Here is a 25,879-nt window from a genome sequence, read left to right as displayed (position 1 = left end):
CCTCCAAATAAAAGATATGGTACACATTTCCCGCACCTCTCTGCTACACCTCGGCTCCCCCTACTCCCCCTCCTTCCCGCTCCTTCTCCTTTTCCCCTCTTCTGCCACCTGTTTCTCCTCTTACGTACACCCTTCTATTGCCAATGCACTCCAGTGGGTAACCAAGTTGACCCTTTCATTCATTCACGGATTCATTCAACAAACATCTTTTGTGAGCCCACTGTGGTCCAATGGTAATTCTGTGATTAGGGAGCAGCAATGAACAAAACAGACCAAGTTTCTGCCCTTATGGTGCTTGCATTGCCGTGGAGAGAAGAGAGCAACGACCAGTAAACAAACCAAAGTAAGTCAGATAATATGGTAGAAGATGGGAGGTTCTGTGGAGAAAAGCAAAGAAGTAAGCGAGAAAAAGCAAGTGGCTATCTGGAGGAGAGTGTTGCCCATAGAGAGGACAGTGTGTGCAAAGGCCTTGAGGTAGGGCTGTACCAGGTATACCAGAAGGCCAGTGTGGCTGGAGTGGAGTAAGCACAAGGGAGAGTGTTAGTGGTTGAGGTCGGAGGGGTCATGAGGGGCCAGATCATGGTGCATTTTAGGGACTTTGGTTTCACCCACTGAGACGAGAAGAAACATCTAGCTTACAACACGGGGGCCTTAGTTTCTTCTTGCTTCATCTGCTTTGCTAACTTTTCTCTGATTCCCTTTGAAACATTCTCACCCAGCCCCAGTGGATCTGTGCCTCCACACCCTTCCTGAGGGCAGGAACGCGTTAGCCAAGGGTGGGTTTGGCCTGGCATCTGTACCTCCTGTGCCTTCCCCCACCTTGACTCAGTCTTCTTTCAGCAAGAACAACAGTGACTTCCCTTTGTGCTTCACTGGGATGTGCCTTCACTCCTCGTGGTCCATTGCCCAGCCTTGGAGAACCCTTCCTTCCACGGGCCTCACGTAGACCTCACCACCTGTCCCTCTCGGCCCCTCCCAGCCTCTCTGCCTCTCCTGATCCATTCCCCTGCCCTCTTCTATCCTTTTCTGCACCCGTGATCTTTCCACTTCCCTTGTCAGCCAGGTCTCCTTCTCCACCTGGTTCACCCTGTGCTCCTCGTTACAGGAGCCCACCCCTCGTCTTCCATCCAGGCCAGAGTAGGACTCTGATCCTCCAAAGGTGGATGTCAAGACAGAATTCCTGCCAATTCATGCCTCAGTTCAGATTCACATTGAACATTCTTGTCTCTGCACTGCCTCACTTCTTTCCCCTTCCATCTGTCGGGTTTTATCTTTTCTCTTTGGCAGCCACAGAGCTTCCCTTGGCCAGGTCTCAAACCATAGCATGATGGAAAAGGCCAGTCTAATAACCACGCTGCAACCATTGACCCCCACAACAGCCCTGGTTCAGGAGCTCAGGCCTGCTCACCCTCCTTTCCTGCTCCATGTGCCTACACTTCCAGCTCGGGCTCGACAGGCTCACAGATCAGGCATATGAAGGAGAGAAATCACAGACATCCACATTGGAGGGGAAGCCCATGGAGGCCAGACCATACCTAGGCCATTGGGCTCACACCTGAACATTGAATTTTAAAAGGAACATGGACAGGCTAGACTAGTTATTTCTGAAAGCCTGTCTGATTATTACTGAGTTTTTCCTTAAATGAGGTAAATTAAAAATAACAAGAACAATGTGATATTTTTCCATTGAGCAAAAAGATTCCATTTAAAGAAGCATCTTTTATTTTAACATTCTAGACTTCCTTATTCCATTACCATTATTGTCAAAAATATTCTTCATTTTATAAAATGATGGGCACTCAAGAAAGAATATCTGTGTGTAATAGAAATGTGTTTAATTATATGTGTGATTATTATATAATTATAAATATATGTCTGTATATAAATAGTATGTATAATAAACACAGAAATTGCCTTAATTGAGTAAATAAGAGGTCTAAATCAGCACAGTTCAGTTCAGTTCAGTCACTAAGTCGTGTCCAACTCTTCACGACCCCATGGACTGCAGCACGCCAGGCTTTCCTGTCCTTCACCATCTCCCAGAGCTTGTTCAAACTCATGTCCATTGACGGTGATGCCATCCAACCATCTCATCCTCTGTCATCTTCTTCTCCTCCTGCCTTCAATCTTTCCCAGCATCAGGATCTTTTATAATGAGTCAGTTCTTCACATCACATGGCCAAAGTGTTGGGGCTTCAGCTTCAGCATCAGTCCTTCCAATGAATATTCAGAGTTGATATCATTTAGGATTGACTTGTTTGATCTCCTTGCTGTCCAAGAGACTCTCAACAGTCTTCTCCAACACCATAGTTCAAAAGCATCAGTTCTTTGGCACTCACTTTTTTCATGGTCCAACTCTCAGATCCATACATGACTACTGGTAAAACCATAGCTTTAACTAGATGGACCTTTATTGGCAAAGTATTGGCTTTACTTTTTAATATGCTGTCTAGGTTGGTCATAGCTTTTCTTCCAAGGAGCAAGTGTCTTTTAATTTCATGGCTGCAGTCACCATCTGCAGTGATTTTGGAGCCCAAGAAAATAAAGTCTGTCAGTGTTTCCATTGTTTCCCCATCTATTTGCTATGAAGTGATGGAATCAGATGCCATGATCTTCGTTTTTTGAATGTTGAGTTTTAAGCCAGCTTCTTCACTCTCCTCTTTCACTTTCATTAAGAGGCTCTTTAGTTCCTCTTTGCTTTCTGCCATTAGAGTGGTGTCATCTGCATATCTGAGGTTATTGATATTTCTCCCAGCAATCTTGATTCCAGCTTGGGCTTCATCCAACCCAGCGTTTCTCATGATGTATTCTGCATATAACTTAAATAAGCAGGGTGACAGTATACAGCCTTGACGTACTCCCAATTTGGAACCAGTCTGTTGTTCCATGACCAGTTCTAACTGCTGCTTCTTGACCTCCTTACAGGTTTCTCAAGGTTGTCTAGTTTTCTATCTCTTTAATAATTTTCCGCAGTTTGTTGTGATCCACACAGACAAAGGCTTTAGCTTAGTTAATAAAGGAGAAATAGATGTTTTTCTGGAACTCTCTTGCTTTTTCTATGAACCAACAAATGTTGGCAATTTGATCTCTGGTTCCTCTGCCTTTTCTAAATCCACCTTGAACATCTGTAAGTTCTCAGTTCACGTACTGTTGAAGCCTAGGTTGGAGAATTTTGAGCATTACTTTGCTAGCATGAGAGATGAGTGCAATTGTGCGATAATTTGAACATTCTTTGGCATTGCCTTTCTTTGGGATTGGAATGAAAACTGACCTTTTCCAGTCCTGTGGCCACTGCTGAGTTTTCCAAATTTGCTGGCATATTGAGTGCAGCACTTTCACAGCATCATCTGTTAGGATTTCAAATAGTTCAACTGGAATTCCATCACCTCCACTAGCTTTGTTCGTAATGATGCTTCCTAAGGCCCACTTGACTTTGCCCTGCAGGATATCTGGTTCTAGGTTAGTGATCACACCATTGTGGTTATCTGGGTCATTAAGATCTTTTTTGGATAGCTCTTCTGTGTTCTGGCCACCTCTTCTTAATATATTCTGCTTCTGTTAGGCCCATACCATTTCTGTCCTTTGTAAGCCCATCTTTGCATGAAATGTTCCTTTGGTATCTCTAATTTTCTTGAAGAGATCTCTAGTCCTTCCAATTCTATTGTTTTCCTCTGTTTCTTTGCATTGATCACTTAGGAAGGTTTTCTTATCTCTCCTTGCTATTCTTTGGAACTTTGCATTCAGATGGATGTATTTTTCCTTTTCTCCTTTGCCTTTAGCTTCTCTTCTTAACTGTTTGTAAGGCCTCCTCAGACAACCATTTTGTTTTTTTGCATTTTTTCTCCTTGGGGATGGTTTTGATTACCACTTCCTATACAATGTTATGAACCTCCATCCATAATTCTTTCGGCACTCTATCAGATCTAATCCCTTGAATCTATCTTTACTCCCACTATATAATCATAAAGGATATGATTTAGGTCATAGCTGAATGGCCTAGTGGTTCTCCTCACTTTCTTCAATTTAATTCTGAATTTGGCAATAAGGAGTTTATGATCTGAGCCACAGTCAGCTCCCGGTCTTGTTTTTGCTGACTGTATAGAGCTTCTCCATCTTCGGCTGGCTGAAAAGGATATAAACAGCCTGATTTCTGTATTGACCATCTGGTGATGTCCATGTGTAGAATCGTCTCATGTGTGGTTGGAAGATCATGTTTGCTATGACTGGTGTGTTCTTTTGGCAAAACTCTGTTAGTCTTTGCCTTGCTTGATTTTGTACTCTAAGGCCAAACTTGTCTGGTACTCCATGTATTTCTTGACTTCCTACTTTGCATTCCAGTCCCCTATGATGAAAAGGACATCTTATTTTGGTGTTAGTTCTAGAAGGTCTTGTAGGTCATCATAGAATCGTTCAACTTCAGCTTCTTCAGCATTAGTGGTTGGGGCATAGGCTTGGATTACTGTGATATGGAATGGTTTGCCTTGGAAATGAACAGAGATCATTTTGACATTTTTGAGATTGTACCCAAGTACTGCATATTGGGTTGTTGACTGTGAGGGCTACTCCATTTCTTCTAAGGGATTCTTGCCCACAGTAGTAGATGTAATGGTCATCTGGATCAAATTCACCCATGAAATCTAGAAACCTGGAAATGGCCAGCTTAGCTAGAGTACCTCTAAAAATAAGCAGCCAGAAACAACAAGCATGTTCTTAAGACTGTAGACTGTGGATTCAGACAGACCCACATTTTAGCTCTTCCCTGCCTTTTAACCATTGACAAATAACATTTCTGCATCTTGGTTTACTCAACTGAAAATGTAGAGGCTAGTGGTATCTTCTTAATGGTTCATGTGAAAGTTAGATGAATATATGCTATCAAATGCTTAGCACTGGTCTGGCACATAAGATATACCGTGTTAGCAGTGACTGGTATGATTTTGCTATAACTGCAGCTACTACTTCCACCACTTTTATCTTAGCCATGGTAAGAGAGGTTGGGAACCACATCACAGGAGCTGGAATTACCTGCATTAGATTCCTCCCTAAAGCTCGTTCAGTTCTTTGAAGATTATGGTAGAGAGAATAGGTTAAAAAACTAGGCTGGCCACTTGCATTATGAATTGAGGCTGGCAGTAGCTCATTTTCATGCAAATATATGCAGACATGGAAATAAGGCTGCCCCTGCTAACCCAGCACCCATGACCACCAGACAGATTGCCTGGGACTTCTCTTGTATGCTTTACTCTTTCTCCTCATGATAAAATGAAGCTGAAACATCAAAGCAGTTGAGGCAAGGCTCTCTGACTGGATACTGAGAGAACTTTGCAGAGGAAACCTGTTTGTTCCTTGAGGCAACAAAGCCTGTTGCTGGAGATCTGTGTGTTGACCTGTCTTTAGAGCAGTTAAAATTCATATTCTTAATCAATGAGAGACCAGAAGATGGGAGAGGTCGAAAGATGGGAAAGAAGGAGCAGAGAGTGGACATCATACCATGCACCCCAAGATGCACAGGAAGTGTCTGATTTATCATCCAAAGGCATCTGAATATAACTTCTCTTCTTACCATCAAGAATTTCACCTCAGAACTTCCCTGGTGGTTCAGTGGCTAAGACTCTGTGCTCCCAGAGTAGGCAACCTGGGTTCAATCCCTGGTCAGGGAACTAGATCCCACATGCTGCAACTGAGACCTTGGCGTAGCCAAATAAGAAAAAAAATTCCATCTTACGTCCTTGGCCACTTGTATAACCCAGATATCTCCTTCTCCTTAGGGATAATTTGCACTACATCCAGTTCTCTGTTCCCTATCTGCCCAGTCTTGAGCTGGTCATGATGCTCTTAAACCTTGGGAAGGATCTGCACTCCCCAGCATTTGGGGGACGGAAGGGCTGTCTCTCATGCGGAGCAAACTGGCAGACTCTTTCCGGTTGTTTTTCAAAGCCAGAGCAGTTCACAGTGTGCGCTGGTCTCCCCACATAGCAGAGCCAATTCCTCTAAAAATAGCTTTCTTTCAGAGAACCCACAGCAAGACAGTTCACTGCAGATTTTCCTCGAAACTGAGCTGCTCCCTGTCGTTTCTCTGAACCCGCTCCAGCCTCCAGCAGGGATGATTCTGGGAAGAGCGAGAGGCCCACACAGTCTTCCGTTCTGTGGTCCTTATTCCACCCTCCTAGGTCCTCAAGGATTGAGAGGGACTCTCAGTACCTAGAGCTCCTTCTTCATCTCTGTCCCATCTCCTTCCATTTTTACTCTTTTACCCCACTTAGTGTCATTCCTGTCTCATGCCCTCAGCTCTAACAAATAAATTCAGCTTCTCAAGAAAGATTATTGTCGTTTAGTTGCTAAGTCATGTCCAGTTCTTTGCAACCCCATGGACTGTAGCCTGCCAGGCTCCTCTGTCCATGGGATTTTCCAGGCAAGAATGCTAGAGTGGTTGCCATTTCCTTCTCTGGGAGATCTTTCCAACCCATGGATCAAACCCATGTCTCCTGCATTTGCAGGCAGATTGTTTTACCACCAAGCCCAGAGAAAGGTTGTGGATGGACTCAGATGCCAACTCATAAATCAGGGCACCTAGGGAGAAAGGTAGCCCCACTCTGCACCTGGCCTCACCTCAGCCCTATTGTCTATCCGCAGTGGAGAGATAAACAGTGGTTTATCTGCTTAACAAAGCAAGTGTGTGTCTACAACACTGGTCACCAGGGAGATTTTTAGAGAAATTTTTTAAAAAGCAGCCAGCAGAACAAAAGGGTTAGAGGACTCTGGGCATCACCAACATCTTGGATTCTTCAACGTTCTGAGGACACTGGGTTTCTGGGGGACTGCCATGTGGAAGGAGGGGGATGGGGTGGGTGGGGACAGACGGAATAAAGGGGAAGCCAATCAGGCAGCAGAATAATTAATAACAGAGCCTTGAGATAAATAGCCCCGGGGTGTTTTTTATTTTATTTATTTACTTATTTATTTATATTTGGATGCGCTGGGTCTTTGTTGCTTTGCAAGGACTTTCCCTAGTTGCAGCAAGCAGGTGCTAGCTCTCTAGTTGTGGTGTACAGGCTTTTCATTGTGGCGGCTTCTCTTGTTGCGGAGCATGGCCTTTAAGGAATGTGGGCTTCAGTAGCTGCAGCACATGGGCTTAGTAGTTGTGGCTAGAGGGCTCTAGAGTGAGGGATCAATATTTTCAGCACACAGGCTTAGTTGCTCCTTGGCATGTGGAATCGTCCCAGACTGGGGATCGAACCTGGATCCCCTGCATTGGCAGGCAGATTCTCAACCACTGGACCATGAGGGAAGTCCAGTCCTGGGGTTTGAATCTTGCTTCTGGCTCTTTGGGTACCTGTCTTAACAGCTCAGGGCTTCTCAGGTGGCTCAGTGGTAAAGAATCCACCTGCCAAAGCAAGAAGATGCAGGAGATGCGGGTTTAATTCCTGGGTTGGGAAGATCCCTGGAGGAGAAAATGGCAACCAGTATTCTTGCCTGGGAAATCCTGTGGACAGAGGAACCTGAAGGGCTACAGTCCATGGGGTCACAGAAAGTCAGACACAACTGTGCGACTTAGCGCACACGCACGCTTAACAGCTCATGGTTCTCTCAGTTCCCATCTTTGCAAAGTGGGGCTCATCATCCCCACTAGAGATTCTCCATGAGGGTTAAATAGCATACTTGTGTGGGAAATTAGCACAATGTTTGAAAACTACTAAATGGAATCTGAAAGGGAAAAGCTGATTCTCGTGTCACATATGTGACATGATAGAAGGCTTTAGTTTCAAGTTCTCATTTTTTTTCAGCATTGATGACAAAGGTTTCTCTGTTAGAGGCGTCTGAGAATATGCATCATAATAAGGGCAAACCTGACCCTGTGTCGGCACCTCTGGTTTCTGTAGGGAATGCCAGGAACTCTGCACAGTTGGTTAGGAATGACTCATGCCACATATGCCCACGTGCTTCATCTTTGTTGTTATTTTTTAATATCTGTTTAATTTATTTGTTAATTTGGCTTCGCTGGACCTTAACTGTGACATGCAGGGTCTTTCATTGTGGCGCACGGGCTCACTGGTTGGGGCATGCAGGCTTGGTTGCTCTGTGGCCTGTGGGATCTTAGTTCCCCGCCTGGGGGTAAAACCCGCATCCCCCGGCGTTACAAGGCAGATTCTTGACCACTGGACCACCAGGGGAGTCCCATGCTGTTTCTACTTTCGTAATACAACTTGCTTTGTAGCACTGTTGAGGGAACACAACGAGCCAGTGTGCAGAGGATGGCATGTGTCATACAGCAGGCCCTCAGTAGATGGTAGCTGTCCATCATCGCAGCCAATGCTCTAACCCAGCTCCAAAACCTCTTTATCAGGTGACTTGCTGCCATGGCCCTGCTCTGGCTGTGTCCCTGCCAATCCCTCTGGCATCACGTTGACTTCTGTGTTGCGAGAAATGTATTGTGCTCAGCTGAGTGTTTGCAAATGACAGATCATTAAGGAAGCACCGAGGAACTAGGGCAAATCAATACAGCGCACAAATGGCTGAAATCCCCATCAGATGTTCCCATTGTTTCTGGTGCCGGAAGATGCTCAGATGTTTGATTTGTATGTTTGTTTTTATGCTAGTTCTATTAAATCAGTTTGCAGCCTGAAGAATGTTTGCCAAAGAAAGACACACGTGCCAGTTAAGAGAGACTGGAGACAGCCGCTGGCTTCAGACATCCCAAATGTGACAGTTTTTGCTGATGTTCATGCTTCTCTTTGTCCGTCACACTGAATTTTTGTCACGGGAGCATGGACCTTTGCATGCTTGTTCCAAGCTGTGTAAAACCCACCAGAGGGCACCTACCGTGTAGAGCCTGTGGCCCCACACACACCCCCCAGAATTCCCCCCTTGACCAAGGGGCTGTTTTCCTGAGGATGAACAGGCAGTACTAAAGGAATGGCGATGCCTCGGCTGCAAATGGTATTCAGCAAACTGGTGACTGAGAGTGCAGGCTTTCCAATTGGATGAACGTGAGTCTGAGTCCCAGCTGTAGCTTTTCCTGGCTTTGTGAACTTGAACTAGTGACTTAAACTCTCTGAGCCTCAATGTTCTCATGTTTAAAGTGTGAACAGTGATAAGGAATAGGACCTGCCTCCAGGAGGTGTAAATATTTAGACCAACCTGTGCACAGCTCTTAGCCCGATGCCTGACTTAACAAGTACAGGCTGATACATATTAGCTCTTACTGTTGTTATCATTCTCACCCTGGCTTTAACTTTACATCTGAAGTACACTGACCAACTCTGGAGCCCCCTGAGGCAAGGCTAACCCACATCATGTCCTGGCCTTGGCACTCTATAAGGCGTTGGATGTCCAGCTGGTACCCACAGCAGCGTAAGAGGCAGAGAGACTGCAGAGATAAAGACCCTCCCCAGAGTGTGCAAGGGTAAAGAGTACAGGATACACAGCAACGTCCCAGCCAGGGTTAACAGACTAAGATCAGAATTCTTTGTTCTTTGTTCAACGTCACACCTTTGCACTCTGCATACATTTTATAAACACACACACACACACATATATATATACATACACACACACACACACACACACTTTTCCCAACCCAAGGATCCAGCCCATTTGAGCCACTAGGGAAATCCCCAATACACACACACACACACACACACACACACACACACACACACACACACACATCTATATTCCACCTTCCCTCAACTTCTACAGCCTTTTTGACAAAATACCTACTTCAGAGGGTACATGATGTCTCTGGATGACAACTGGGATCCTCACCCCTTAAACTTTTCTGGGACTTTGGGAAAGCTACCTTGGTCCCTGGGCCTCAGTTCCTCCATGTTTTCAGATAAGGCAGAGCCTCCACTGGGTAGAAAAAGAAAGATGCCATCTCTGCCTCTTAAGGCTCTGTCGCTCTGGATAGGCTATTGGGTCCCTGTAGGTTTTATTTTCCTCATCCACAAAATAGGACCAACACAGCTTGCCTCCACAGTGTAAGGACTCAAAGAGAGAAACAGACATAAATCAACTCGATTCCATAAAGGACAGCTCTTCTTGTTATATTAGCAATAAAATCTTAGCTCTGGCACCCCTCACTAAGGTGGACGTTATTTCTTACGCTCTGCGCAGGCAGCCGGCTGACCTGACTTGCATGTGCTCCTGGCCTCAGCCGGGAGCGGTGGGTCCTCTTGCAGGAGTGGAAGGGGTTGCCATCGTTACAGTGAGTGGTTCTCTCCAGAGGCATCCTCCAGCCCCCAGCCCCCTGCCAAAGTGGCAGGTGAATCCCAGGATTCCTGGAGAGCATTTGCCACCCGACTGGCCACCCCAGTGGTCCACAGAGTTGCTGCCTTGGCTGAGAAATTCCTAAACTCTGCTCAGCTGGAAGATGAGAATGTCCTTGGACCCTCTCAGTCAAGGCGGCCTGCCCAGATCTGCCGCCTCTGTGGGTGGCTGTATCCTGTAGCTCGCAGCCTCTGCAACCTCGTGGCATGCTTTTTGGCTCACTGTAAGCCAACCAGGCCCCTGTCCAGCCATCCTGTGCCCACAAGCCCAGCAGAGCACACCCCCGCCCGTTCCAGCCCCACAAAGGCTCTCTTAATAGACTGTGGCAGTCTCATTTGTAGACTTGATTCATCCGGCAGCCAGGAATGATCTGTCCTGATGCTCTTCTCTCCTCTCACCCGCCCTTCCTCATTCTCCGCCCCCACCCCTCACCCCCTTCCTTCCGCCTGGAGAGTGATTTGTCTGTGTTATGGGTAGGCCTGACAAACCATTCCACATTAGCAGCTAAGATGTTGTTTGAAATGGGAAAATTGCTGGCAAACTGCTCCATTAGTGGTTCCAGTAACAAATACTCTCTTTCCCCCAATGAAGATGAGATTGCATGGGCACAAATTAATATGACTGTCTCCCCTTTTCTGCAGTGGGGATTACTCTTCAAGATGAATGGGTTCATCCCAGCCAGAAATGTGCTTCCTCTAGATGTAGCCTCCAAGGGAGCCAGCTCCTCCTGTCTCTTCCTTCTGCTTCCCCCAGCCTTCCCCTCCACACACACACATATCTTTTTGTGTGTCTTCCCAGCGAAGGGTTGGGGGCTCATCCATGCCAAATGAGGAGGTGATGAAAAGATCCGCACCTCGGAGAGACGGGAGATGGATGAGGAGGAGATGCTGAGTCCTCAGCCTGGGCCAGGCCCTCATTCATCACCTCTAATAGAGGGCCCTGCCTCCCGCTCATGCCCGTTTCCCACCACACCTGTTCTTGGTGATGGGAAGTCATTTGAGAGATGAAAGAATAAAGGACGGAGAAGCATGCTCACTCCCTATGCTCCTTCTCTTCCAAGGAACCTGTGGACCCTGAGCCTGCAGCTTCTCTTGTTCTTTCTAGAGTAATAGAGGAGGAAGCATTTCAGCAAAGTCTGTAAGACAGTAAAGCCACAGACTGCAGCAGCAGCCGCCCCAGGGGAATGGTCCATTCTGGGCCCCTGGGGCCCTCCAGATGTCCAGGAGCCAGTTTGGGGAATGTCAGGCTGGGAGCTTAAAGACTGGTAGACTCCATCATATTAGAACAGCCAGTTAAAAACCCAGAAACAAATATTGAATCATTAGGTGTACACCTGAAATTAATATTAAGTTCTATGTCAATTATACCTCCAATAAGAAAAGAAAAGCCCAGAACTGAAGTCAGCCTTGGTCATGTCTGCCTGTGCAGCATGCCAGCAGTAGGGTACTTGAGGTTTTAACTGAATGGTGACTTGCTTCCAGCATAGACAGGCAATGCTATCTGTCCATCTCTCTCTGCTCATCCTTCTCTTTATCGCTTTGGCTTTTTCAGCCCTCTGGTTACTTCCTACAACCTTTCCTGAAGATGACAACTGCTTCCCAAAGACAGCTTGTCATCAGCAAGAACCAAATGTGCTCAAGGAGAAGTCATCTTTCCTAGCTTTCTCCCAGGGGAGTTAGACCCTGGGCTGGGCACTCCCAAACACCAGAACATGAGTCTCTGGCTTTTGGACAGCGTTTACCGAGTCTCTCTTGTCCAAGAATGTGTGCCGTTGATGGGAGAAACCATCCTGTTCTCAAGGCCCCCGGCAACCACTGGTTGATTAATAAATGGTTGATCGACTCTTCTCTGCTCTGTTTCCCAGACGCCTGGAACAGAACTCCATCAAATCCATCCCTGCTGGAGCCTTCACCCAGTACAAGAAACTGAAGCGCATGTGAGTCTCCCCAGCGAGAAAGGACACCAGATCTTTTCAGTTTGGGGGGTCATAGGTATAGTGGGCAATCTCCCCAGATGAGGAGCTGCATGACCATGCTCGGGAGAGCTCAGTGTTAGACCTGGAATGTCTCCCAAGACTGGGAGGTACGGCCTGAGTGTTGCCTTCAGATGGGGAGGTGTATGGGTTCAGGCATCTCAGAGCTTAGGCGTCTCCAGCTACAATGCGGTAAAATTATCTGGGTATGAGGTGGGACTGCATTGGCCTAAACAAGGTCCCATCTCACTCTTTACTGCCCTCTGGCTTTGGGGATGCGGACCTCAAGTAGGCGCTTCAGTAGAGATGTGACAGTGACTCCGTATCATCCCACAGCACCATCACCAACACCCGTACCACCATGCACACATTCAGCTGACAAATGCTTAGCAGGTGTCCACTGGGTGTAGAGAGCTGTGCTGGCATCTATGGGTATAAGACACTAAGATGAAGTCTGCTCTGATGGTGCTTACACATTCGAGTGGGAGGGCAAATATCAGAAATTGATCAGTACTAGAAACTATTGGGTTGGCCAAAAAGTTCGTTTGGGGTTTTCTGTACCATCTTATGGAATAAAATAAAAGAAAGGAAGGGAGTCATGGAGAGGCCATCCCCAGGAGGGTTGGCCCATGAAACCCTCTGTGTGTGGGTGACCTGAAGGAAGGAAGGGAGGGAGTCTAGATGAGCTCTCAGGATGGTTTGCACAATAGTGAGGCAGAATGGAGTGAATGAAAAGGAAAGTGGCGGAGATTGTGCAGGAAAGGTAGGTAAGGGTCAGGTCCTATGGACCCTTTAGACCCATGGTCAGGACTTTCTAATCTTTCTAAGTAAGATAAGAAGGTTAGATCATCACACTCAGCCGTGATGATCCGAATCATTGCCATTACCACCACATCCAGTATTATGCCATCACAACATCCTACCAGGACCTGGTGACACCAACGTGACTCACAGCATCTGAGCCTCATTGCCCTCATCCCCACCATCGTGGCAACGTCATCAGCACTGCCCCTCCCCTTCACACGACTGCCATGAGCACTTCTCTGTGAGTCCGTCAGAGTGGGGCACTCTGAAGGGAGGCTAGTAGGACTCAGACACACCCGCAACCATTGCCATCATACACACGAAGAACCTGGGAGGGGGCTCTCATCCCTTTTCCAACCTAAAAAATCATTTATGATAGCCCAGTAATCACGATGCTATTTTCATTGCGTTTGCTTCCTTCTCTGCCCTGACAAAGGAAGGAGAGAGAGCAGGTAGAAATAGGCATGGGCTTGGTTTTGTTCCCTTCCACCGCAGGCTGATTCATCAGTCTCCCTTGAGTAGGAGGGCCTACATTAAAGAGGTTAAGTGTCTGCTGGCTCCTTTTATGTTAAAAATAAACACCCCTGAGAAACAGTGGCATTGTCAGGCTTTACCCTCAGATATCAGGAAACCAACTTCCCATCTCCCTGGAAATCCAAACCAAACAAGATTTTCTCCTGGTATAGTTCCAGAAGTAGAAACCAACATAATGTGCCAGCCCTGAGCACATTCTCCTTCCCCCCACTAGGCAGCATTCCTGTTGGAGGGGCTGTATAAATATAGGCCTTAATATTTAAAATCTTAGGCCATTCATCTCCCGGTCTCCCTGCTTTCCCAGCTCATTTTCCATCCCCACCCTCCCAATTCATTTTTAAAGCCCAGCTTGATTATGCAGCCAGATAGTAATTTCAGTGAAAAATGACAAATTCATTCACTGCCCCAACCTCTATCTCTTGCATGATTTAAGTGACTACTCTAATTTTTTGTGAAGTCCAGGTAATTTAGAACATGGCTATGTTTTACTGCCCTTTCTCCATCCGCTTAGAACTGCCACGATCTGTGCATTCAAAATTCATAAGACCTTCTCAGTTATGACCTGGGGAGTGAATTTCATTTTTGATCATTTTGATGCTATTGATATTTACTATGATGCTCTTTTTTTCCTTCCCAAGAGGATGGTGGTAGGAAAGAGAGAGCACTTAAAATTTTTTCTGACTAACGTCAGAAATCTAGACTGAAGTGCAAGGGCTTGGGAGATGTAGGGTCCCTGGAGAAAACAGATTTTAAAACACAGAGGGTAAATTCCTGCCAGGCATATGTGACCAGTTTATCTCTACTATCTCACAGAAGGATGTTTTCCTCCAACAATGAATGAACCACATACTCTTCTTATCTCCATTCCAATGACAAAATAAAAGTTTTCCTGATTGAATGGCTTTGTCCCTGAATAGAATGAATTTCAAGTGGTCAGCTTAGTGTAAAAAAAGTATTTCCAGGTAAAATCTAGTATAAAGGTTGTTCTGTGGTTCACTCACTCAGTCGTGTCTGACTCTTTGCGACCCCACGGGCTGCAGCATGCCAGGCTTCCCTATCCTTCACTATCTCCCAGAGTTTGCTCAAACTCACATCTGTTGAGTCAGTGATGCCATCAACCATCTCATCCTCTGTTGCCCCCTTCTCCTCCTACCCTCGTCAGGAGAGGAAAAGACTCCAGCATCAGGGTTTTTTCCCAATGAGTTGGCTCTCGCATCAGGTGGCCAAAGTATTGGAAGTTCAACTTCAGCATCAGTCCCTCCAATGAATATTCAGGGTTGATTTCCTTTAGGGTTTTTTTTTTTTTTTTGGATTTCCTTTAGGATTGACTGGTTGAATCTCCTTGTTGTCCATGGGACTCTCAAGAGTCTGCTCCAGCACCACAGTTTGAAAGCATCAGTTCTCTAGTGCTCTGCTTTTTTTTATGGTCCAACCCTCAATTCACACATGACTACTGGGAAAAACCATAGTTTTGACTATACAGACCTTTGTTGGCAAAATGATGTCTCTGTCTTTTAATATGCTGTCTGGGTTTGTCATAGCATTTCTTCCAAGGAGCAAGCATCTTTTAATTTCATGGCTGTGCTCACCATCCACAGTAATTTTGGAGCCCAAGAAAATTAAGAGTAGGAGGGATTAGGGAGGATGCCAGTCTTACAGGGCTGGTTAAGCGGGAGCACTGACACTTAAAGGCCACACCTTCAAGATGCTGAGTTCTTTCCCTCCCATGCTCTTAGGCAGAGCAAAGTTCCACCAACTTCTAGTGTTTTAAGCTCATATTCCCCACTTGACCCTCATCAGCATTGGAAATTACCGCCTCTGTTCTGAACAGCTTGCAAAGGCCACTTCTTCTCCATCATCCAGGGGACTGGGGTAGGTTTGAGACTAACCATATTCTGAAATACTGATCTCAAGTACAACTCAGGGACCACCTGCCTTGGAATCACCTGGAGATTTGTTATGTATGCAGGTTTCTAACCCCAGTTCCCCAGCTGGCCAAATCAGACTTTCTATGGGTGTGTTTAATTTTTTTTTTTTAATCTTTTAGCTTCACTTCGTGGCATGTGGGATCTTAGTGCCCCAACCAGGGATCAAACCTGGGCTCCCTGCATTGGAAGCATGGAGTCTTAACCACTGAACCATCAGGGGAGCCCTTGTGGGTGCATTTTAATAAACTTCTAATGGGGTTTGAGAACCACTAGTCAAGGGTGACCCAGACACCAGGAATCAGCTCTGGGACCACCTGATGTGGACTGGGGGGGGGGGGTCAGGCGTGGAGATGGGTGGGCACTCAACCTTCCTAGGCTGCCTTCCTGTCAGAGCCACCACCCTCTGCACCCAACTCAATGAAATAGAAAGGAGACTGTAGATGCCAGTTCTGTGCCCAAATCGCTGTGTCTGATCACTTGTCACTCCTGGTCCTTTAGCCCCCATGGCTGCTTATTTCCTTCCTACAGAATTAAGAACCACCACAGTCAGTTCCCAGCTAAACTATCACTTCTCCAGTGTCTGCGTACATGCATGCCTGGGCACTCAGTCATGTCCGACTCTTTGTGACCCTACAGACTGTAGCCCACCAGGCTCCTCTGTCCATGGAATTTTCCAGGCAAGAACACTGGAATGGGTTGCCATGCCCTCCTCCAGGGAATCTTCTGACCCAGGGATCGAACCAAAATTTCTTGCATCTCCTGCATTAGCCAGCAAGTTCTTTACCAGCTGAGCCACTGTGGGGGCGGGGGGAGCAATCCCAGGTCTACTCCCCAGTATCTTCAAATCATGAGACATCTCACCTTGTCCTTAGAGAAAAATGCTTCCAGAAGTTTAGTTGTGAACTTAAAACTAATTTGCACTGACAAGGCTAAAGAGGGCTTCCCCACTGGTCACAGAAGTTTCTCTCACATGGTAAAGGGCTCAGGACCTTGAAGGGACATCCCACTAGGAATGTCACCAAAAAAAAAAAAAAAATCACCAAACAAAACAGGCTTTCTCACTGGAATGATCTAAGTACAGACTGTGCACTTGCCTGAAGTGCCTTACTAGGCAGCCATGCTGAGGCCCAGCAAGATTAGGGTAATCTGGGGCATTTGCTTGTTAAGACCCTTATACAAAAAAAAAGCTCTGAAGAAAAGCCTGGTATAAGCTGATGAGTTTGCGAGCACAATCTGTGGATTTGTTAGAGGCGCTCTCTCCTGCTCAAGGGATAAGCCCACCAGCTGTGCTAAGAAACGTTAACCTGAGAAGTAGCTTTCAACTCACAAGCCATGGAAACAGGGAGCGAAGGGAGCAGAGACCTAAGCGCAAGTTGTCGGGCAGCCCTTCTGAAGGCTAGTTTCCCAAGTGGTGCTAGTGGTAAAGAACCCGCCTGCCAATGCAGGAGACATAAGAGACAGGGGTTCAATCCCTGGGTCAGGAAGATCCCCTGGAGGAGGTAATAGGCAAACAGCTCCAGTATTCTTTGCCTGGAGAATCCCATGGACAGAGGAGCCTAGCAGGCTACAGTCCATAGCGTTGCAAAGAGTCGGACACAACCGAAGTGTCTTAGCACACACATGCAGAAGGCGTAGAGAAACAGGCTCAAGGAATGCACTTAAGAGGCTAGGAGAGCCGGGCGTCTGACCTCGCTGGAAGCAGTTGCTTAGACATGCTTTCTTCTCAATATTCCCGTCTCCTCCATGTTGACCCTCCAAGGCCCCCAACTTCCCCTCTTTTTCACAAAAGCAAAGACCCGTTGATTTATTTTGTTAAAGAAGAGGCACCAGAGTTCATTGTAGCTGGAAATTGGAGCATCTCCACATCCAGGGACAGGAGCCCAGAGGCTGTCTCTGAGCTAATGACTCCTAAGAGACATCTCTGCACTCAGGGAAATGTCGTTAGTGAGAACTAGATGTGGGTGTTCAGAAGTCACTGGGGTACTGCGGAGTGAGCAACCTCCCGATCGGGGAGATCCCAATGCCCCAAGGCTGGGTTAGCTGCTTCTAACACACAGCATCCTTCTCACTCACATTGTTTCTGGTCTTCACCACCCTGGGCTTGCTTCCGTCCAAGGAGTACTGCCAGTGGCAATCACATGTCTCAAAGTCACCGTGAGGCTCTCATGATGTCTTTATACCACACGGCTGAAGATGCACTGAACCAGACAGAGACTGCAGTCACTGCTCAAAACCTCCATTCAGGTCAGGGAGAAGTCACTGGGGAGGCAAAATGACTCAGGACTTTGGGGGAGAAAAATAAGCATTTGCCAAGACATTACACAAGAAGGTGAGGCTCACAGGAACCCTGGGCTATGTTTGGGCGAAGCTGGCTTTTGCTTCCTTTATGCTATAATTGCCTGGTTCTGCAACCTACGATAAGGCCCTCATCGAACTGGGTGCCATTTCCCACCTGCAGAGCGAAGGCTGCCATGTGCATGGCCGTATGTCAAAGTCAAGATGCCACGAGTAAGCGTGCTTTGAAAGCCAAGAAGAGGGATACACATATATAGCGCATTGTATCATGAGGCATTTGAATTGAATGATCTTTAAGACCTGCTCTCGCACTATAAATAAATAAATTGATGAATTCATCCTCACCATTTTGCATACCTGCAATGCTTGGTCCACCCCTCAGATATGGCCATATCATACCTTTGAGCTGTGTTCTCAGACTTCCCTGTTAATTTTTCAGAGACATCAGCAAGAATCAGATCTCAGACATTGCTCCAGATGCCTTCCAGGGTCTGAAGTCACTCACGTCACTGTAAGTGGGGAGCAGAGGCATGTGGGGTGGGAGTGGGAGAGGGATGCATTCATATTTTCCAGGCGGTGTTTATCAAGGTTTTATGTTCCCTTACACACTTGTGGCAACCTGGTAAAAGAAACAAATATTTCTTCAGGGGAAATTGATCTTGGGGAATATTTCTACAACCCAAATGCATTATTTTTATTGATTAAGTGCCCAGCAGCCTTCCCAGTTATTGGCTTCTAATTCGAATGCATCTTCTCCTCCAACTGCATTCCCCCACCTCGGCAGCACTGTCCGGGGAGATGAAGAGAGAGGATTGTAATGTATGATTAGTACCATGTGCCATGTTTTCCATGCATGTGGCCTTGTCTAGGGAGGATCTCATTTTCTTCCTCTGATTTTAAGGCTTTTTCTCCAAACCTATCTCATGGCTATTGTTCTGAGAATGCATCAACCCCATCCTATAAGCCTTTCTTTGATTTTGAAACCTGAAAGCAGGCTCTTGGATGGAACCAAAGCTGTGCCTACCAGGGGCTCAGAGACCCTCTGGGGCAGGAAGGCATAGAGCTTTGTTCTGACCCTGCCGGAGACTTGCCCTGTGGCACAAGGACCATCACTTGCCTCTGGTGTGCATGTTCCCTCACAGGCAAAATGGCACAGTGACACCTCTCCTGCCTGAAATGTGTTCATGACTGCAGTCCCAACAATCCCTGGCAGTACTTAGTGAGCACTTACTGTGTACCTGGTACTCTTCTAGGAGGCTTGCAAACTTCATCCTCACAAGGACCTAAAATAGGAAACCTGTCCTCATCTGTCTTTGATGGTTCATCTAAAAACTGGGTCATCTAAACTCCACACAAACAGAGGCTTTTGTCTCTTTTGATCCTGGCTGAATCTCTGGTACCTCAAACAGTACCTGGTATGTAGTGATTGTGCAAAAAAAAAAAAAAGACATGTTGAATAAACCAATGTAACTTTGGATATCCAGAGTCCACAGTAACAAGTGAGAAAGGCAGGATTTAGACACAAGCAGTCTGACTCCAGAACCATGCTCTTGATCCCCATCTATACCGCATCCTGAGATAACGTGAAAAGTACAAGATACAGCTAAGGTGTCATCAGTTGATATTTGTATTATTTGGTGACCTGCCCTACTTGGCAGGGGAAAGGATGCTCAGAGGCAAGCTGTCCGTGCTTTGTCTCTCTGTGCAACCTATTTGTTTAATTGATGAGTGGGCAGGTAACAAGATACACGTTTTCCCCCACCTGGCCCTATCCCGCTGGGAAGGGGCTGGAGACAGGGAGGTCTCTTGATTCAGCTGTTGCCTGCTGCTGGCGAAGTAAATTAGTTTCATTTATCAGGTAGAACATCTGGTTGGGATATCAAAGACAGGATTGTGCGTAAGATTAGTGTCTGCTTATTGTGCTGAAGATCACAGAGGAGGAGGGAGAGTGGCCGTCTGCCACCAGGATCCTCTCCCTGCCCCCGCCCTCCTGTCCCCGGCTGCTTTCCCTTTGCCGGGGTCTGGGAGCCCGCTGAGGACCGTGAGACGCTTCCTGTCTTACAGGAAAAGAAATTCACAATCTGGTTGCCCAATGGGAAACTGGCGTGCCACTAGCCAATTCTGAACTCCATCAGGGCATTGTTTAAATGAAGTGCTCTCATCCCCAGCACACGCATCATCCATTCAACAGACACTTACCACATGCTGAACAGCCTCACAGGCTCTGAGAAAGTGGCCGTGACTGGACAGGCAAGTCTTGGCCTCAAGGGGCTTTGAAGAACAACACCCCCTGCCCAGAGTGAGGAGCGGCCAAAGCAAAGGGCAAGAAGGCCTTACCCCATACCTGTGCACTGTTCTCTCAAACAGGCGTTCACCGTGTTAGATCCTGTTCAGTTTTCAGCTCTAGGGAGCCAGCCGTGAACAGTCCACATGATGTCATCACACACATGGGATCTATTCATCTATTAAAGGGGGCTGTAGAGGAGACACAGAAAATGTTTAAAATGAATAAATATGTAATAATGTAACGTGACATAATGAAAAGGGGTGAGGTAATAAAAAAATAGGTGATAGAAAATCTATCTGTATGTATGTAAATTTACTGTATGTAAATTGTTACTTAATTTAAAAAAAATCAAATGCAGAAAGACAGAAAATGTTGACTGAGATATTCAAGAGAACCTTCCAAGGATGAGTTGTTTAAGGCCAGATCCGAAAGGTGGGAAGGGAAGTCCAGGAAAGAGCTGAGGATACAGGCAGACAGGTCTATGCCCAGAAGCCCCCCTCAGCCACCAGAGTGGCTTCGACCCACTGAGGCTTAGGCACACCCCACGTGGACCTGTGATTCAAGGACCCCCTTTCCCCACCCTGCCCATCATCCCACCAGCCCCTGCTGCACTGGAGGTTCTGCCATCTGCCAAGCCGAGCAGATGGTGATGGCACCGCATTTGCCACAGTGAGCAGTGAGACAGTCATATGAATTACAAATGGGAGCCTGAGCCATCATGCTGACTTTTATTTAGTCATTAATTTGTTGAAACATTAATGAAACACACCCGCAGGCTGAGCGGGACACTTACTCTCTCCTGGTGGTGTCTGGAAAACGGGGGGTGGGTTTATCACTTCCATTTACCATTTCCTCATCCTAATATTTTGCCTCCTCAAAGACACGTCACAGCCTGGATTTGCAATCTGAGTGGGAATCAAATCTTGACTTAATTCAGTGTGCTCCAGGCCTCAAGAGGGAAACATTTTTTTAAAAGATCTTTCTTAGCTAAGTTCCCTCCATCTCAGAGGAGGCTGGACTCAAGAGATCATCAAAGTCTGTGCCACGGATGAGAGAAGAGAAGCCAGCAGTGTCTACGGAAGAGCCAGACTCAGGAGACTTCTTCCCCACACTTCTGGTGCGTCAGAAGTCACCAGAGACCAGCCCTTAAATAGGAGACCCAGTGTGAGGGACTCCGAGGCTGGAAGACAGAAGGGTAAAAAGAATTCCTTGGTTCCTGGAGCTCAGAGAACGGGAAAAAGAGGCTGGAATACAGAAGCTGCTATTACTGCAATAACAGTTCCTTGCTCCCTAGTTTTTCCAAAGAGCCGGTCCTTGACTCAGCAGTCCTTGAGCCATCTGGGTAGGACCCCAGATATCCAAAGCCCTGTCTAGATGGATGATTAAAGGACTCAGTTCAGGAATTCCTTAGGATGGAACAGGATATTAAAAGGAAACATTCTGTAGGCTGGGCTCAGCCTGATCAATACCCATTGAAGACAAGAAAACACAGGGCTGGCTGGCTTCCCACACGTCTTATTTATTGCCAGGGTGTGAGTCATATTAGCAGCTCCGGGAGACACCACAAAGGGACCGTGTCTTGCTATTGTGGATTACTTATTGAGTAGGGCTGCCCAGGAGGAGATGAGGATGGAGTCCTTTCCTCCTCGCCTCTCAGGCGGCCTGCCCCTCCAGCCTCAGAGGCGCGAGCCCCCTGTCTCACTGGTGAGGAGGAGGGAAGAGGCGGGCTGGGAAGGCGATGCTGAGATCCCACCGGAGTGGGCCGAGGTGGTGACCTCCTGCGTGAAGGGGTGACAGTGGCCTCCCATCCGCAGTGACCACTGTCCCCTCTGCTCTTTTCCAGGGTGCTCTATGGGAACAAGATCACGGAGATTCCCAAGGGACTATTTGATGGGCTGGTGTCCCTGCAGCTGCTGTGAGTAGGAACTTTGTCACTAATATTGTCTCTAGAACTGTTAACAGGCTCTTTTTTGCAAACTTTGAGCCATGCTCTGTAGAGTTCTTCTTTTGACTTTGTGCTCATTAAATGGAAAAAAGAAATTGTTTTGAGCTGTCCAGCCCTCACCTCCACCGCCTCATGTTGGTGGAAATAGAGCTGGGGAGTTGGCAGAGGAAGGCTAAAGTCAGTGTGAACAATCTAGGTGATGCAGCTTGGGAGCCTGACCCGAGCAAGAATCACCACCCTCAGGCTTGGGGGGCTAGAAATTAAGCCAGAGTCAAATCCGCGATAATGCTCAGAATTTAGGGAATAAAATGTTCATACACTGTATTCCAATACTAAAGCTGAAACAGAGCTGACGGTAGACATGTGACCTTGAAGGAGGTAGGGTTGGGTCTGTGAAATAATTAGGAGCATAATCAGTCACTGTTGTGACTCTATCTGGGAAAGATATGGCTGAGGGTGGAAGTGTTTATTTAATTTAAAGGAGGATTTCTTGCCTCAAATTTTAAGCTCTGGGATTATTTATTTGCTTTTATTTCATTCTGGTCATTTGAGCTTAAATGTTTGAAGAAAGTAAGTGAACTCTGATGTGGAGAGACAAGGAAAGGAATTTAGCTCATCTTGTATTTTAAGATTTTATGATCAGGCTAGAATTATCCCTGGTTTGTGATCAGGTAGCCGTAGCATCTACACGCATGTACTGTGGGTGTGGGAAGTGTGTGTGTACACATCCATGTCTGCACATCATAATTCCTATTGGTATTAGGAAATGATCTTGAGTATCCTGTTAGCAATGGACAGTACCAAGTTTCAGAGAGGTAAATGACTTGCCCTCAATCATACAGAAAATGGGTGTGGAAGCTGGAGAAGAGCTTACATGGTCCTGTGGCTCAGAAGGCCCCCACACCTCTGAATACCACAAGATGTATGTTATCAGAGGCATGCATCTGAGTACAGATGAGTGTGTGTGTGAGTGTGTGTGTGTGTGCACGCGCGCGCACGCACTCATACATGCTCCCTTGTACAATCACCTCCGAGTCGCAGGCCCCTTACAGAAGCGGCCTGGGCCCTTCCTGCCTCCTGTGTGCAGTTAAGTGAAGCTCCGTCACGAGCTTGCTGACAATGTAGTCAAGTTTTATCTCCGGATGGGTGGGCAGTCAGGAACAAGGGTGGACGGAAGAAGGTCCACAGTGCATCTCACACGGGGACGCCCAGGACTCTTCAAGAAAAAGGAAGTGAGGCTTTTCCTTTAGCCTTTTCTTCCCACATCTCTGCTCTCTACCCTTTCTGTGCCCTGTAAGACTCAGCCCTGGACAGAGTCTCCTCACACAGTAGCAGCACATGAATCACGCCTGGATGAGGTGGCCAGCTAGTTTTCAGACAGGACATCCATCACAGCACCGGGAAGGCTTGTTTCAGTGAAGAGGAAAGCCAGAGAAAGAAAATTCAGTGTCTTTTTCTCTGCTTCCTCTTTGTCCAGCCCTGCACACCTCTGTCTCCGTGTCTGTCTCTCTCTGTGTGGCTCTGTGTACCTATCAGTGTTCAAGGGTCGCAGCCCTCGGTGGGCCTTTGTGGCTATTTGTTAGAAGGACATGTCAGGGCTCTGCAGTGAGCTGGGGGGTTTCACAGATGGTATTCTTTGCTTGGAGCAAAGAAAATGTAAGGTATAACTGCCACCAGAAGGCCAGTTGACTGTACCTATTAATCCCCTGCCAGAAGACAACAATAGGATGGCCTAGAGGGAGATTCGGAGGTGTCGTGTTTCACTGGGCTGGGGTAGATATCCTGTAACAGTCATGTTTTGATTGTTGAATGCTATATGCCCTTGTAGGCATTAGGGAGAAACATAGCACGCATCAAAGTGCCTAGCACGGTGCAGGGCATACAGCAACAGTATCATAAACGCACGCTCGGGGGCCGTGTTTCTTGCCGTTCGCTCTGTTTATGTATCTGCTGTTTTATCCGGCTGTGTCAGCTCTCGGGTGCAGCACTAAGGAGTTTCGTTGCAGTGTGTAGGCTTCTCTCTGGTCGTGGCGCCTGAGCTTGGTTGCCCCACAGCATGTGGGGTCTTAGTTCCCTGATCATGGATCAAACCCCCGTCCCCTGCATTGGAAAGCAGATTCTTAACCACTGGACCATCAAGGAAGTCCTGAATGCATGTTTTTTAAAAAAGGAAATAGATTCCAGCTCCCAGCTGACAGCAGTCGTAAGATGACTAGAGCTTTGCACGGGCCAGGAAAAAACTCTGGTTGTGTCTCATTATTTTGAGCTGATGGAGCTGAATATCTGGGAGTGAAGACAAAGCTTTTCCCTTCCCTTGAGACCAAGAGTTGACACAACTCAAGTTCCTCACTTTCCAGAAAGAACCAGCAACTGTAGCTGTCACTGGGCTCTGACCTGGTGTTGAGCAATTAGAAAGCAGATTCTGATTGGATCTAATGTAGCATTCCGCCCTCGGTAGATTGGCTTTCTCCTTGTTAGACTGGAGACATTCCGATAAGGCTCTGATTAGAACACCCTGCTAGTCTGAGAAATTTCCTTTCCTTTGACTTGAAAGCTTTCTGCAAGGGTTTTGTGTTTTTTCTTCTCTCTCCATCTCTCAAACTATGGTCGCATCACAAAGCAACTATATTCGTTGGAAGAACTGATGCTGAAGCTGAAGCTCCATTACTTTGGCCATCTGATGTGAAGAGCCAACTCATTGGAAAAGACCCTGATGCTGGGAAAGGTTGAGAGCAGGAGGAGAAAGGGGCGACAGAGGATGAGATGGTTGGATGGTATCATCGACTCAACGGACATGAGTTTGAGCAAACTCCAGGAGATAATGAAAGACAGGGAAGCCTGGCAGTACCAGTCCAGAGATCACAGGGATCACGAAGAGTCAAACACAGCTTAGTGACTGAAAAACAACAGCAAAAAGCCAAGCTGTCTCTGTCGCCCAAAATGATCTTGGATGTTTCCTTTCTGGCACTTAAAAAAAACAAACAAAAACCTTTTTGTTTTATGTTGGGGTCTAGCTGATTAACAATGTTGTGATAGCTTCAGGTGGACAACAAAGGAACTCAGCCTTACAAACAGATGTATCCGTTCTCCCCCAAACTCCCTTTCAAACCAGGCTGCCACATAACAATGAGCAGAGTTCTCTGTGCTATATAGCACGACCTTGTTGGTTAACCATTTTAAATATAGCTGGCACTTCTTTATAAAGTCCCATGTGCCTGTACTTTTCATGTTGTACACATCAAATTAGGGTAAAAAGATGGCTGTAAACAAGAGATCAGAGAAGGCAATGGCACCCCACTCCAGTACTCTTGCCTGGAAAATCCCATGGATGGAGGAGCCTGGTAGGCTGCAGTCCGTGGGGTCGCTGAGTCGGACACGACTGAGCGACTTCACTTTCACTTTTCACTTTCCTGCATTGGAGAAGGAAATGGCAGCCCACTCCAGTGTTCTTGCCTGGAGAATCCCAGGGATGGGGGAGCCTGGTGGGCTGCCGTCTATGGGGTCACACAGAGTCAGACATGACTAAAGCGACTTAGCAGCAGCAAACAAGAGACAGCCGCTCTAGTTCCATGACCAGCCCACTGTATTACAATAAGCAGAGTTCGTACTCAGCCCATAACAAAGCAGGTGTGTTGTAGCTGGTTGTCCTGCCTGCCCATCCCCTCTTTCCCCGTGTCCCCAAACTTTTCAGCCACCCTACTACACTAGGCCAGCCTGTTAGGTACCCATCCCTCCCGGGTCATCTTCATGCCCTGTTGCTTCAGGCAGACGGCCAACACTAACGGGAAACTCAGTCTTCAGGGCTTCTCAGAGGCTGCAGCCAACAGGTCTCCATGAACAAGCTT

The 25,879-nt window shown here is 47.0% G+C and overlaps 1 protein-coding gene across 4 annotated transcripts in view; it reads left to right on the top strand.

Annotated features, from left to right (window-relative positions):
- Nucleotides 1-25,879, top strand: part of SLIT3 (slit guidance ligand 3) — a 723,070-nt gene that overhangs the window by 565,853 nt on the left and 131,338 nt on the right. For all 4 annotated transcript variants that reach the window (XM_070774480.1, XM_070774479.1, XM_070774482.1 and 1 more), the window contains 3 exons: nt 12,134-12,205; nt 18,242-18,313; nt 21,933-22,004. In XM_070774480.1, the coding sequence (XP_070630581.1) occupies nt 12,134-12,205; nt 18,242-18,313; nt 21,933-22,004 (216 nt within the window). The remainder of the gene's footprint in view (nt 1-12,133; nt 12,206-18,241; nt 18,314-21,932; nt 22,005-25,879) is intronic.

The sequence above is a fragment of the Bos indicus genome, chromosome 20 (assembly GCF_029378745.1).
Source record: "Bos indicus isolate NIAB-ARS_2022 breed Sahiwal x Tharparkar chromosome 20, NIAB-ARS_B.indTharparkar_mat_pri_1.0, whole genome shotgun sequence".
NCBI lineage: Eukaryota > Metazoa > Chordata > Mammalia > Artiodactyla > Bovidae > Bos > Bos indicus.
Note: the sequence above shows the minus strand (reverse complement) of the source record. Positions and strands in the feature narration are given on the sequence as shown.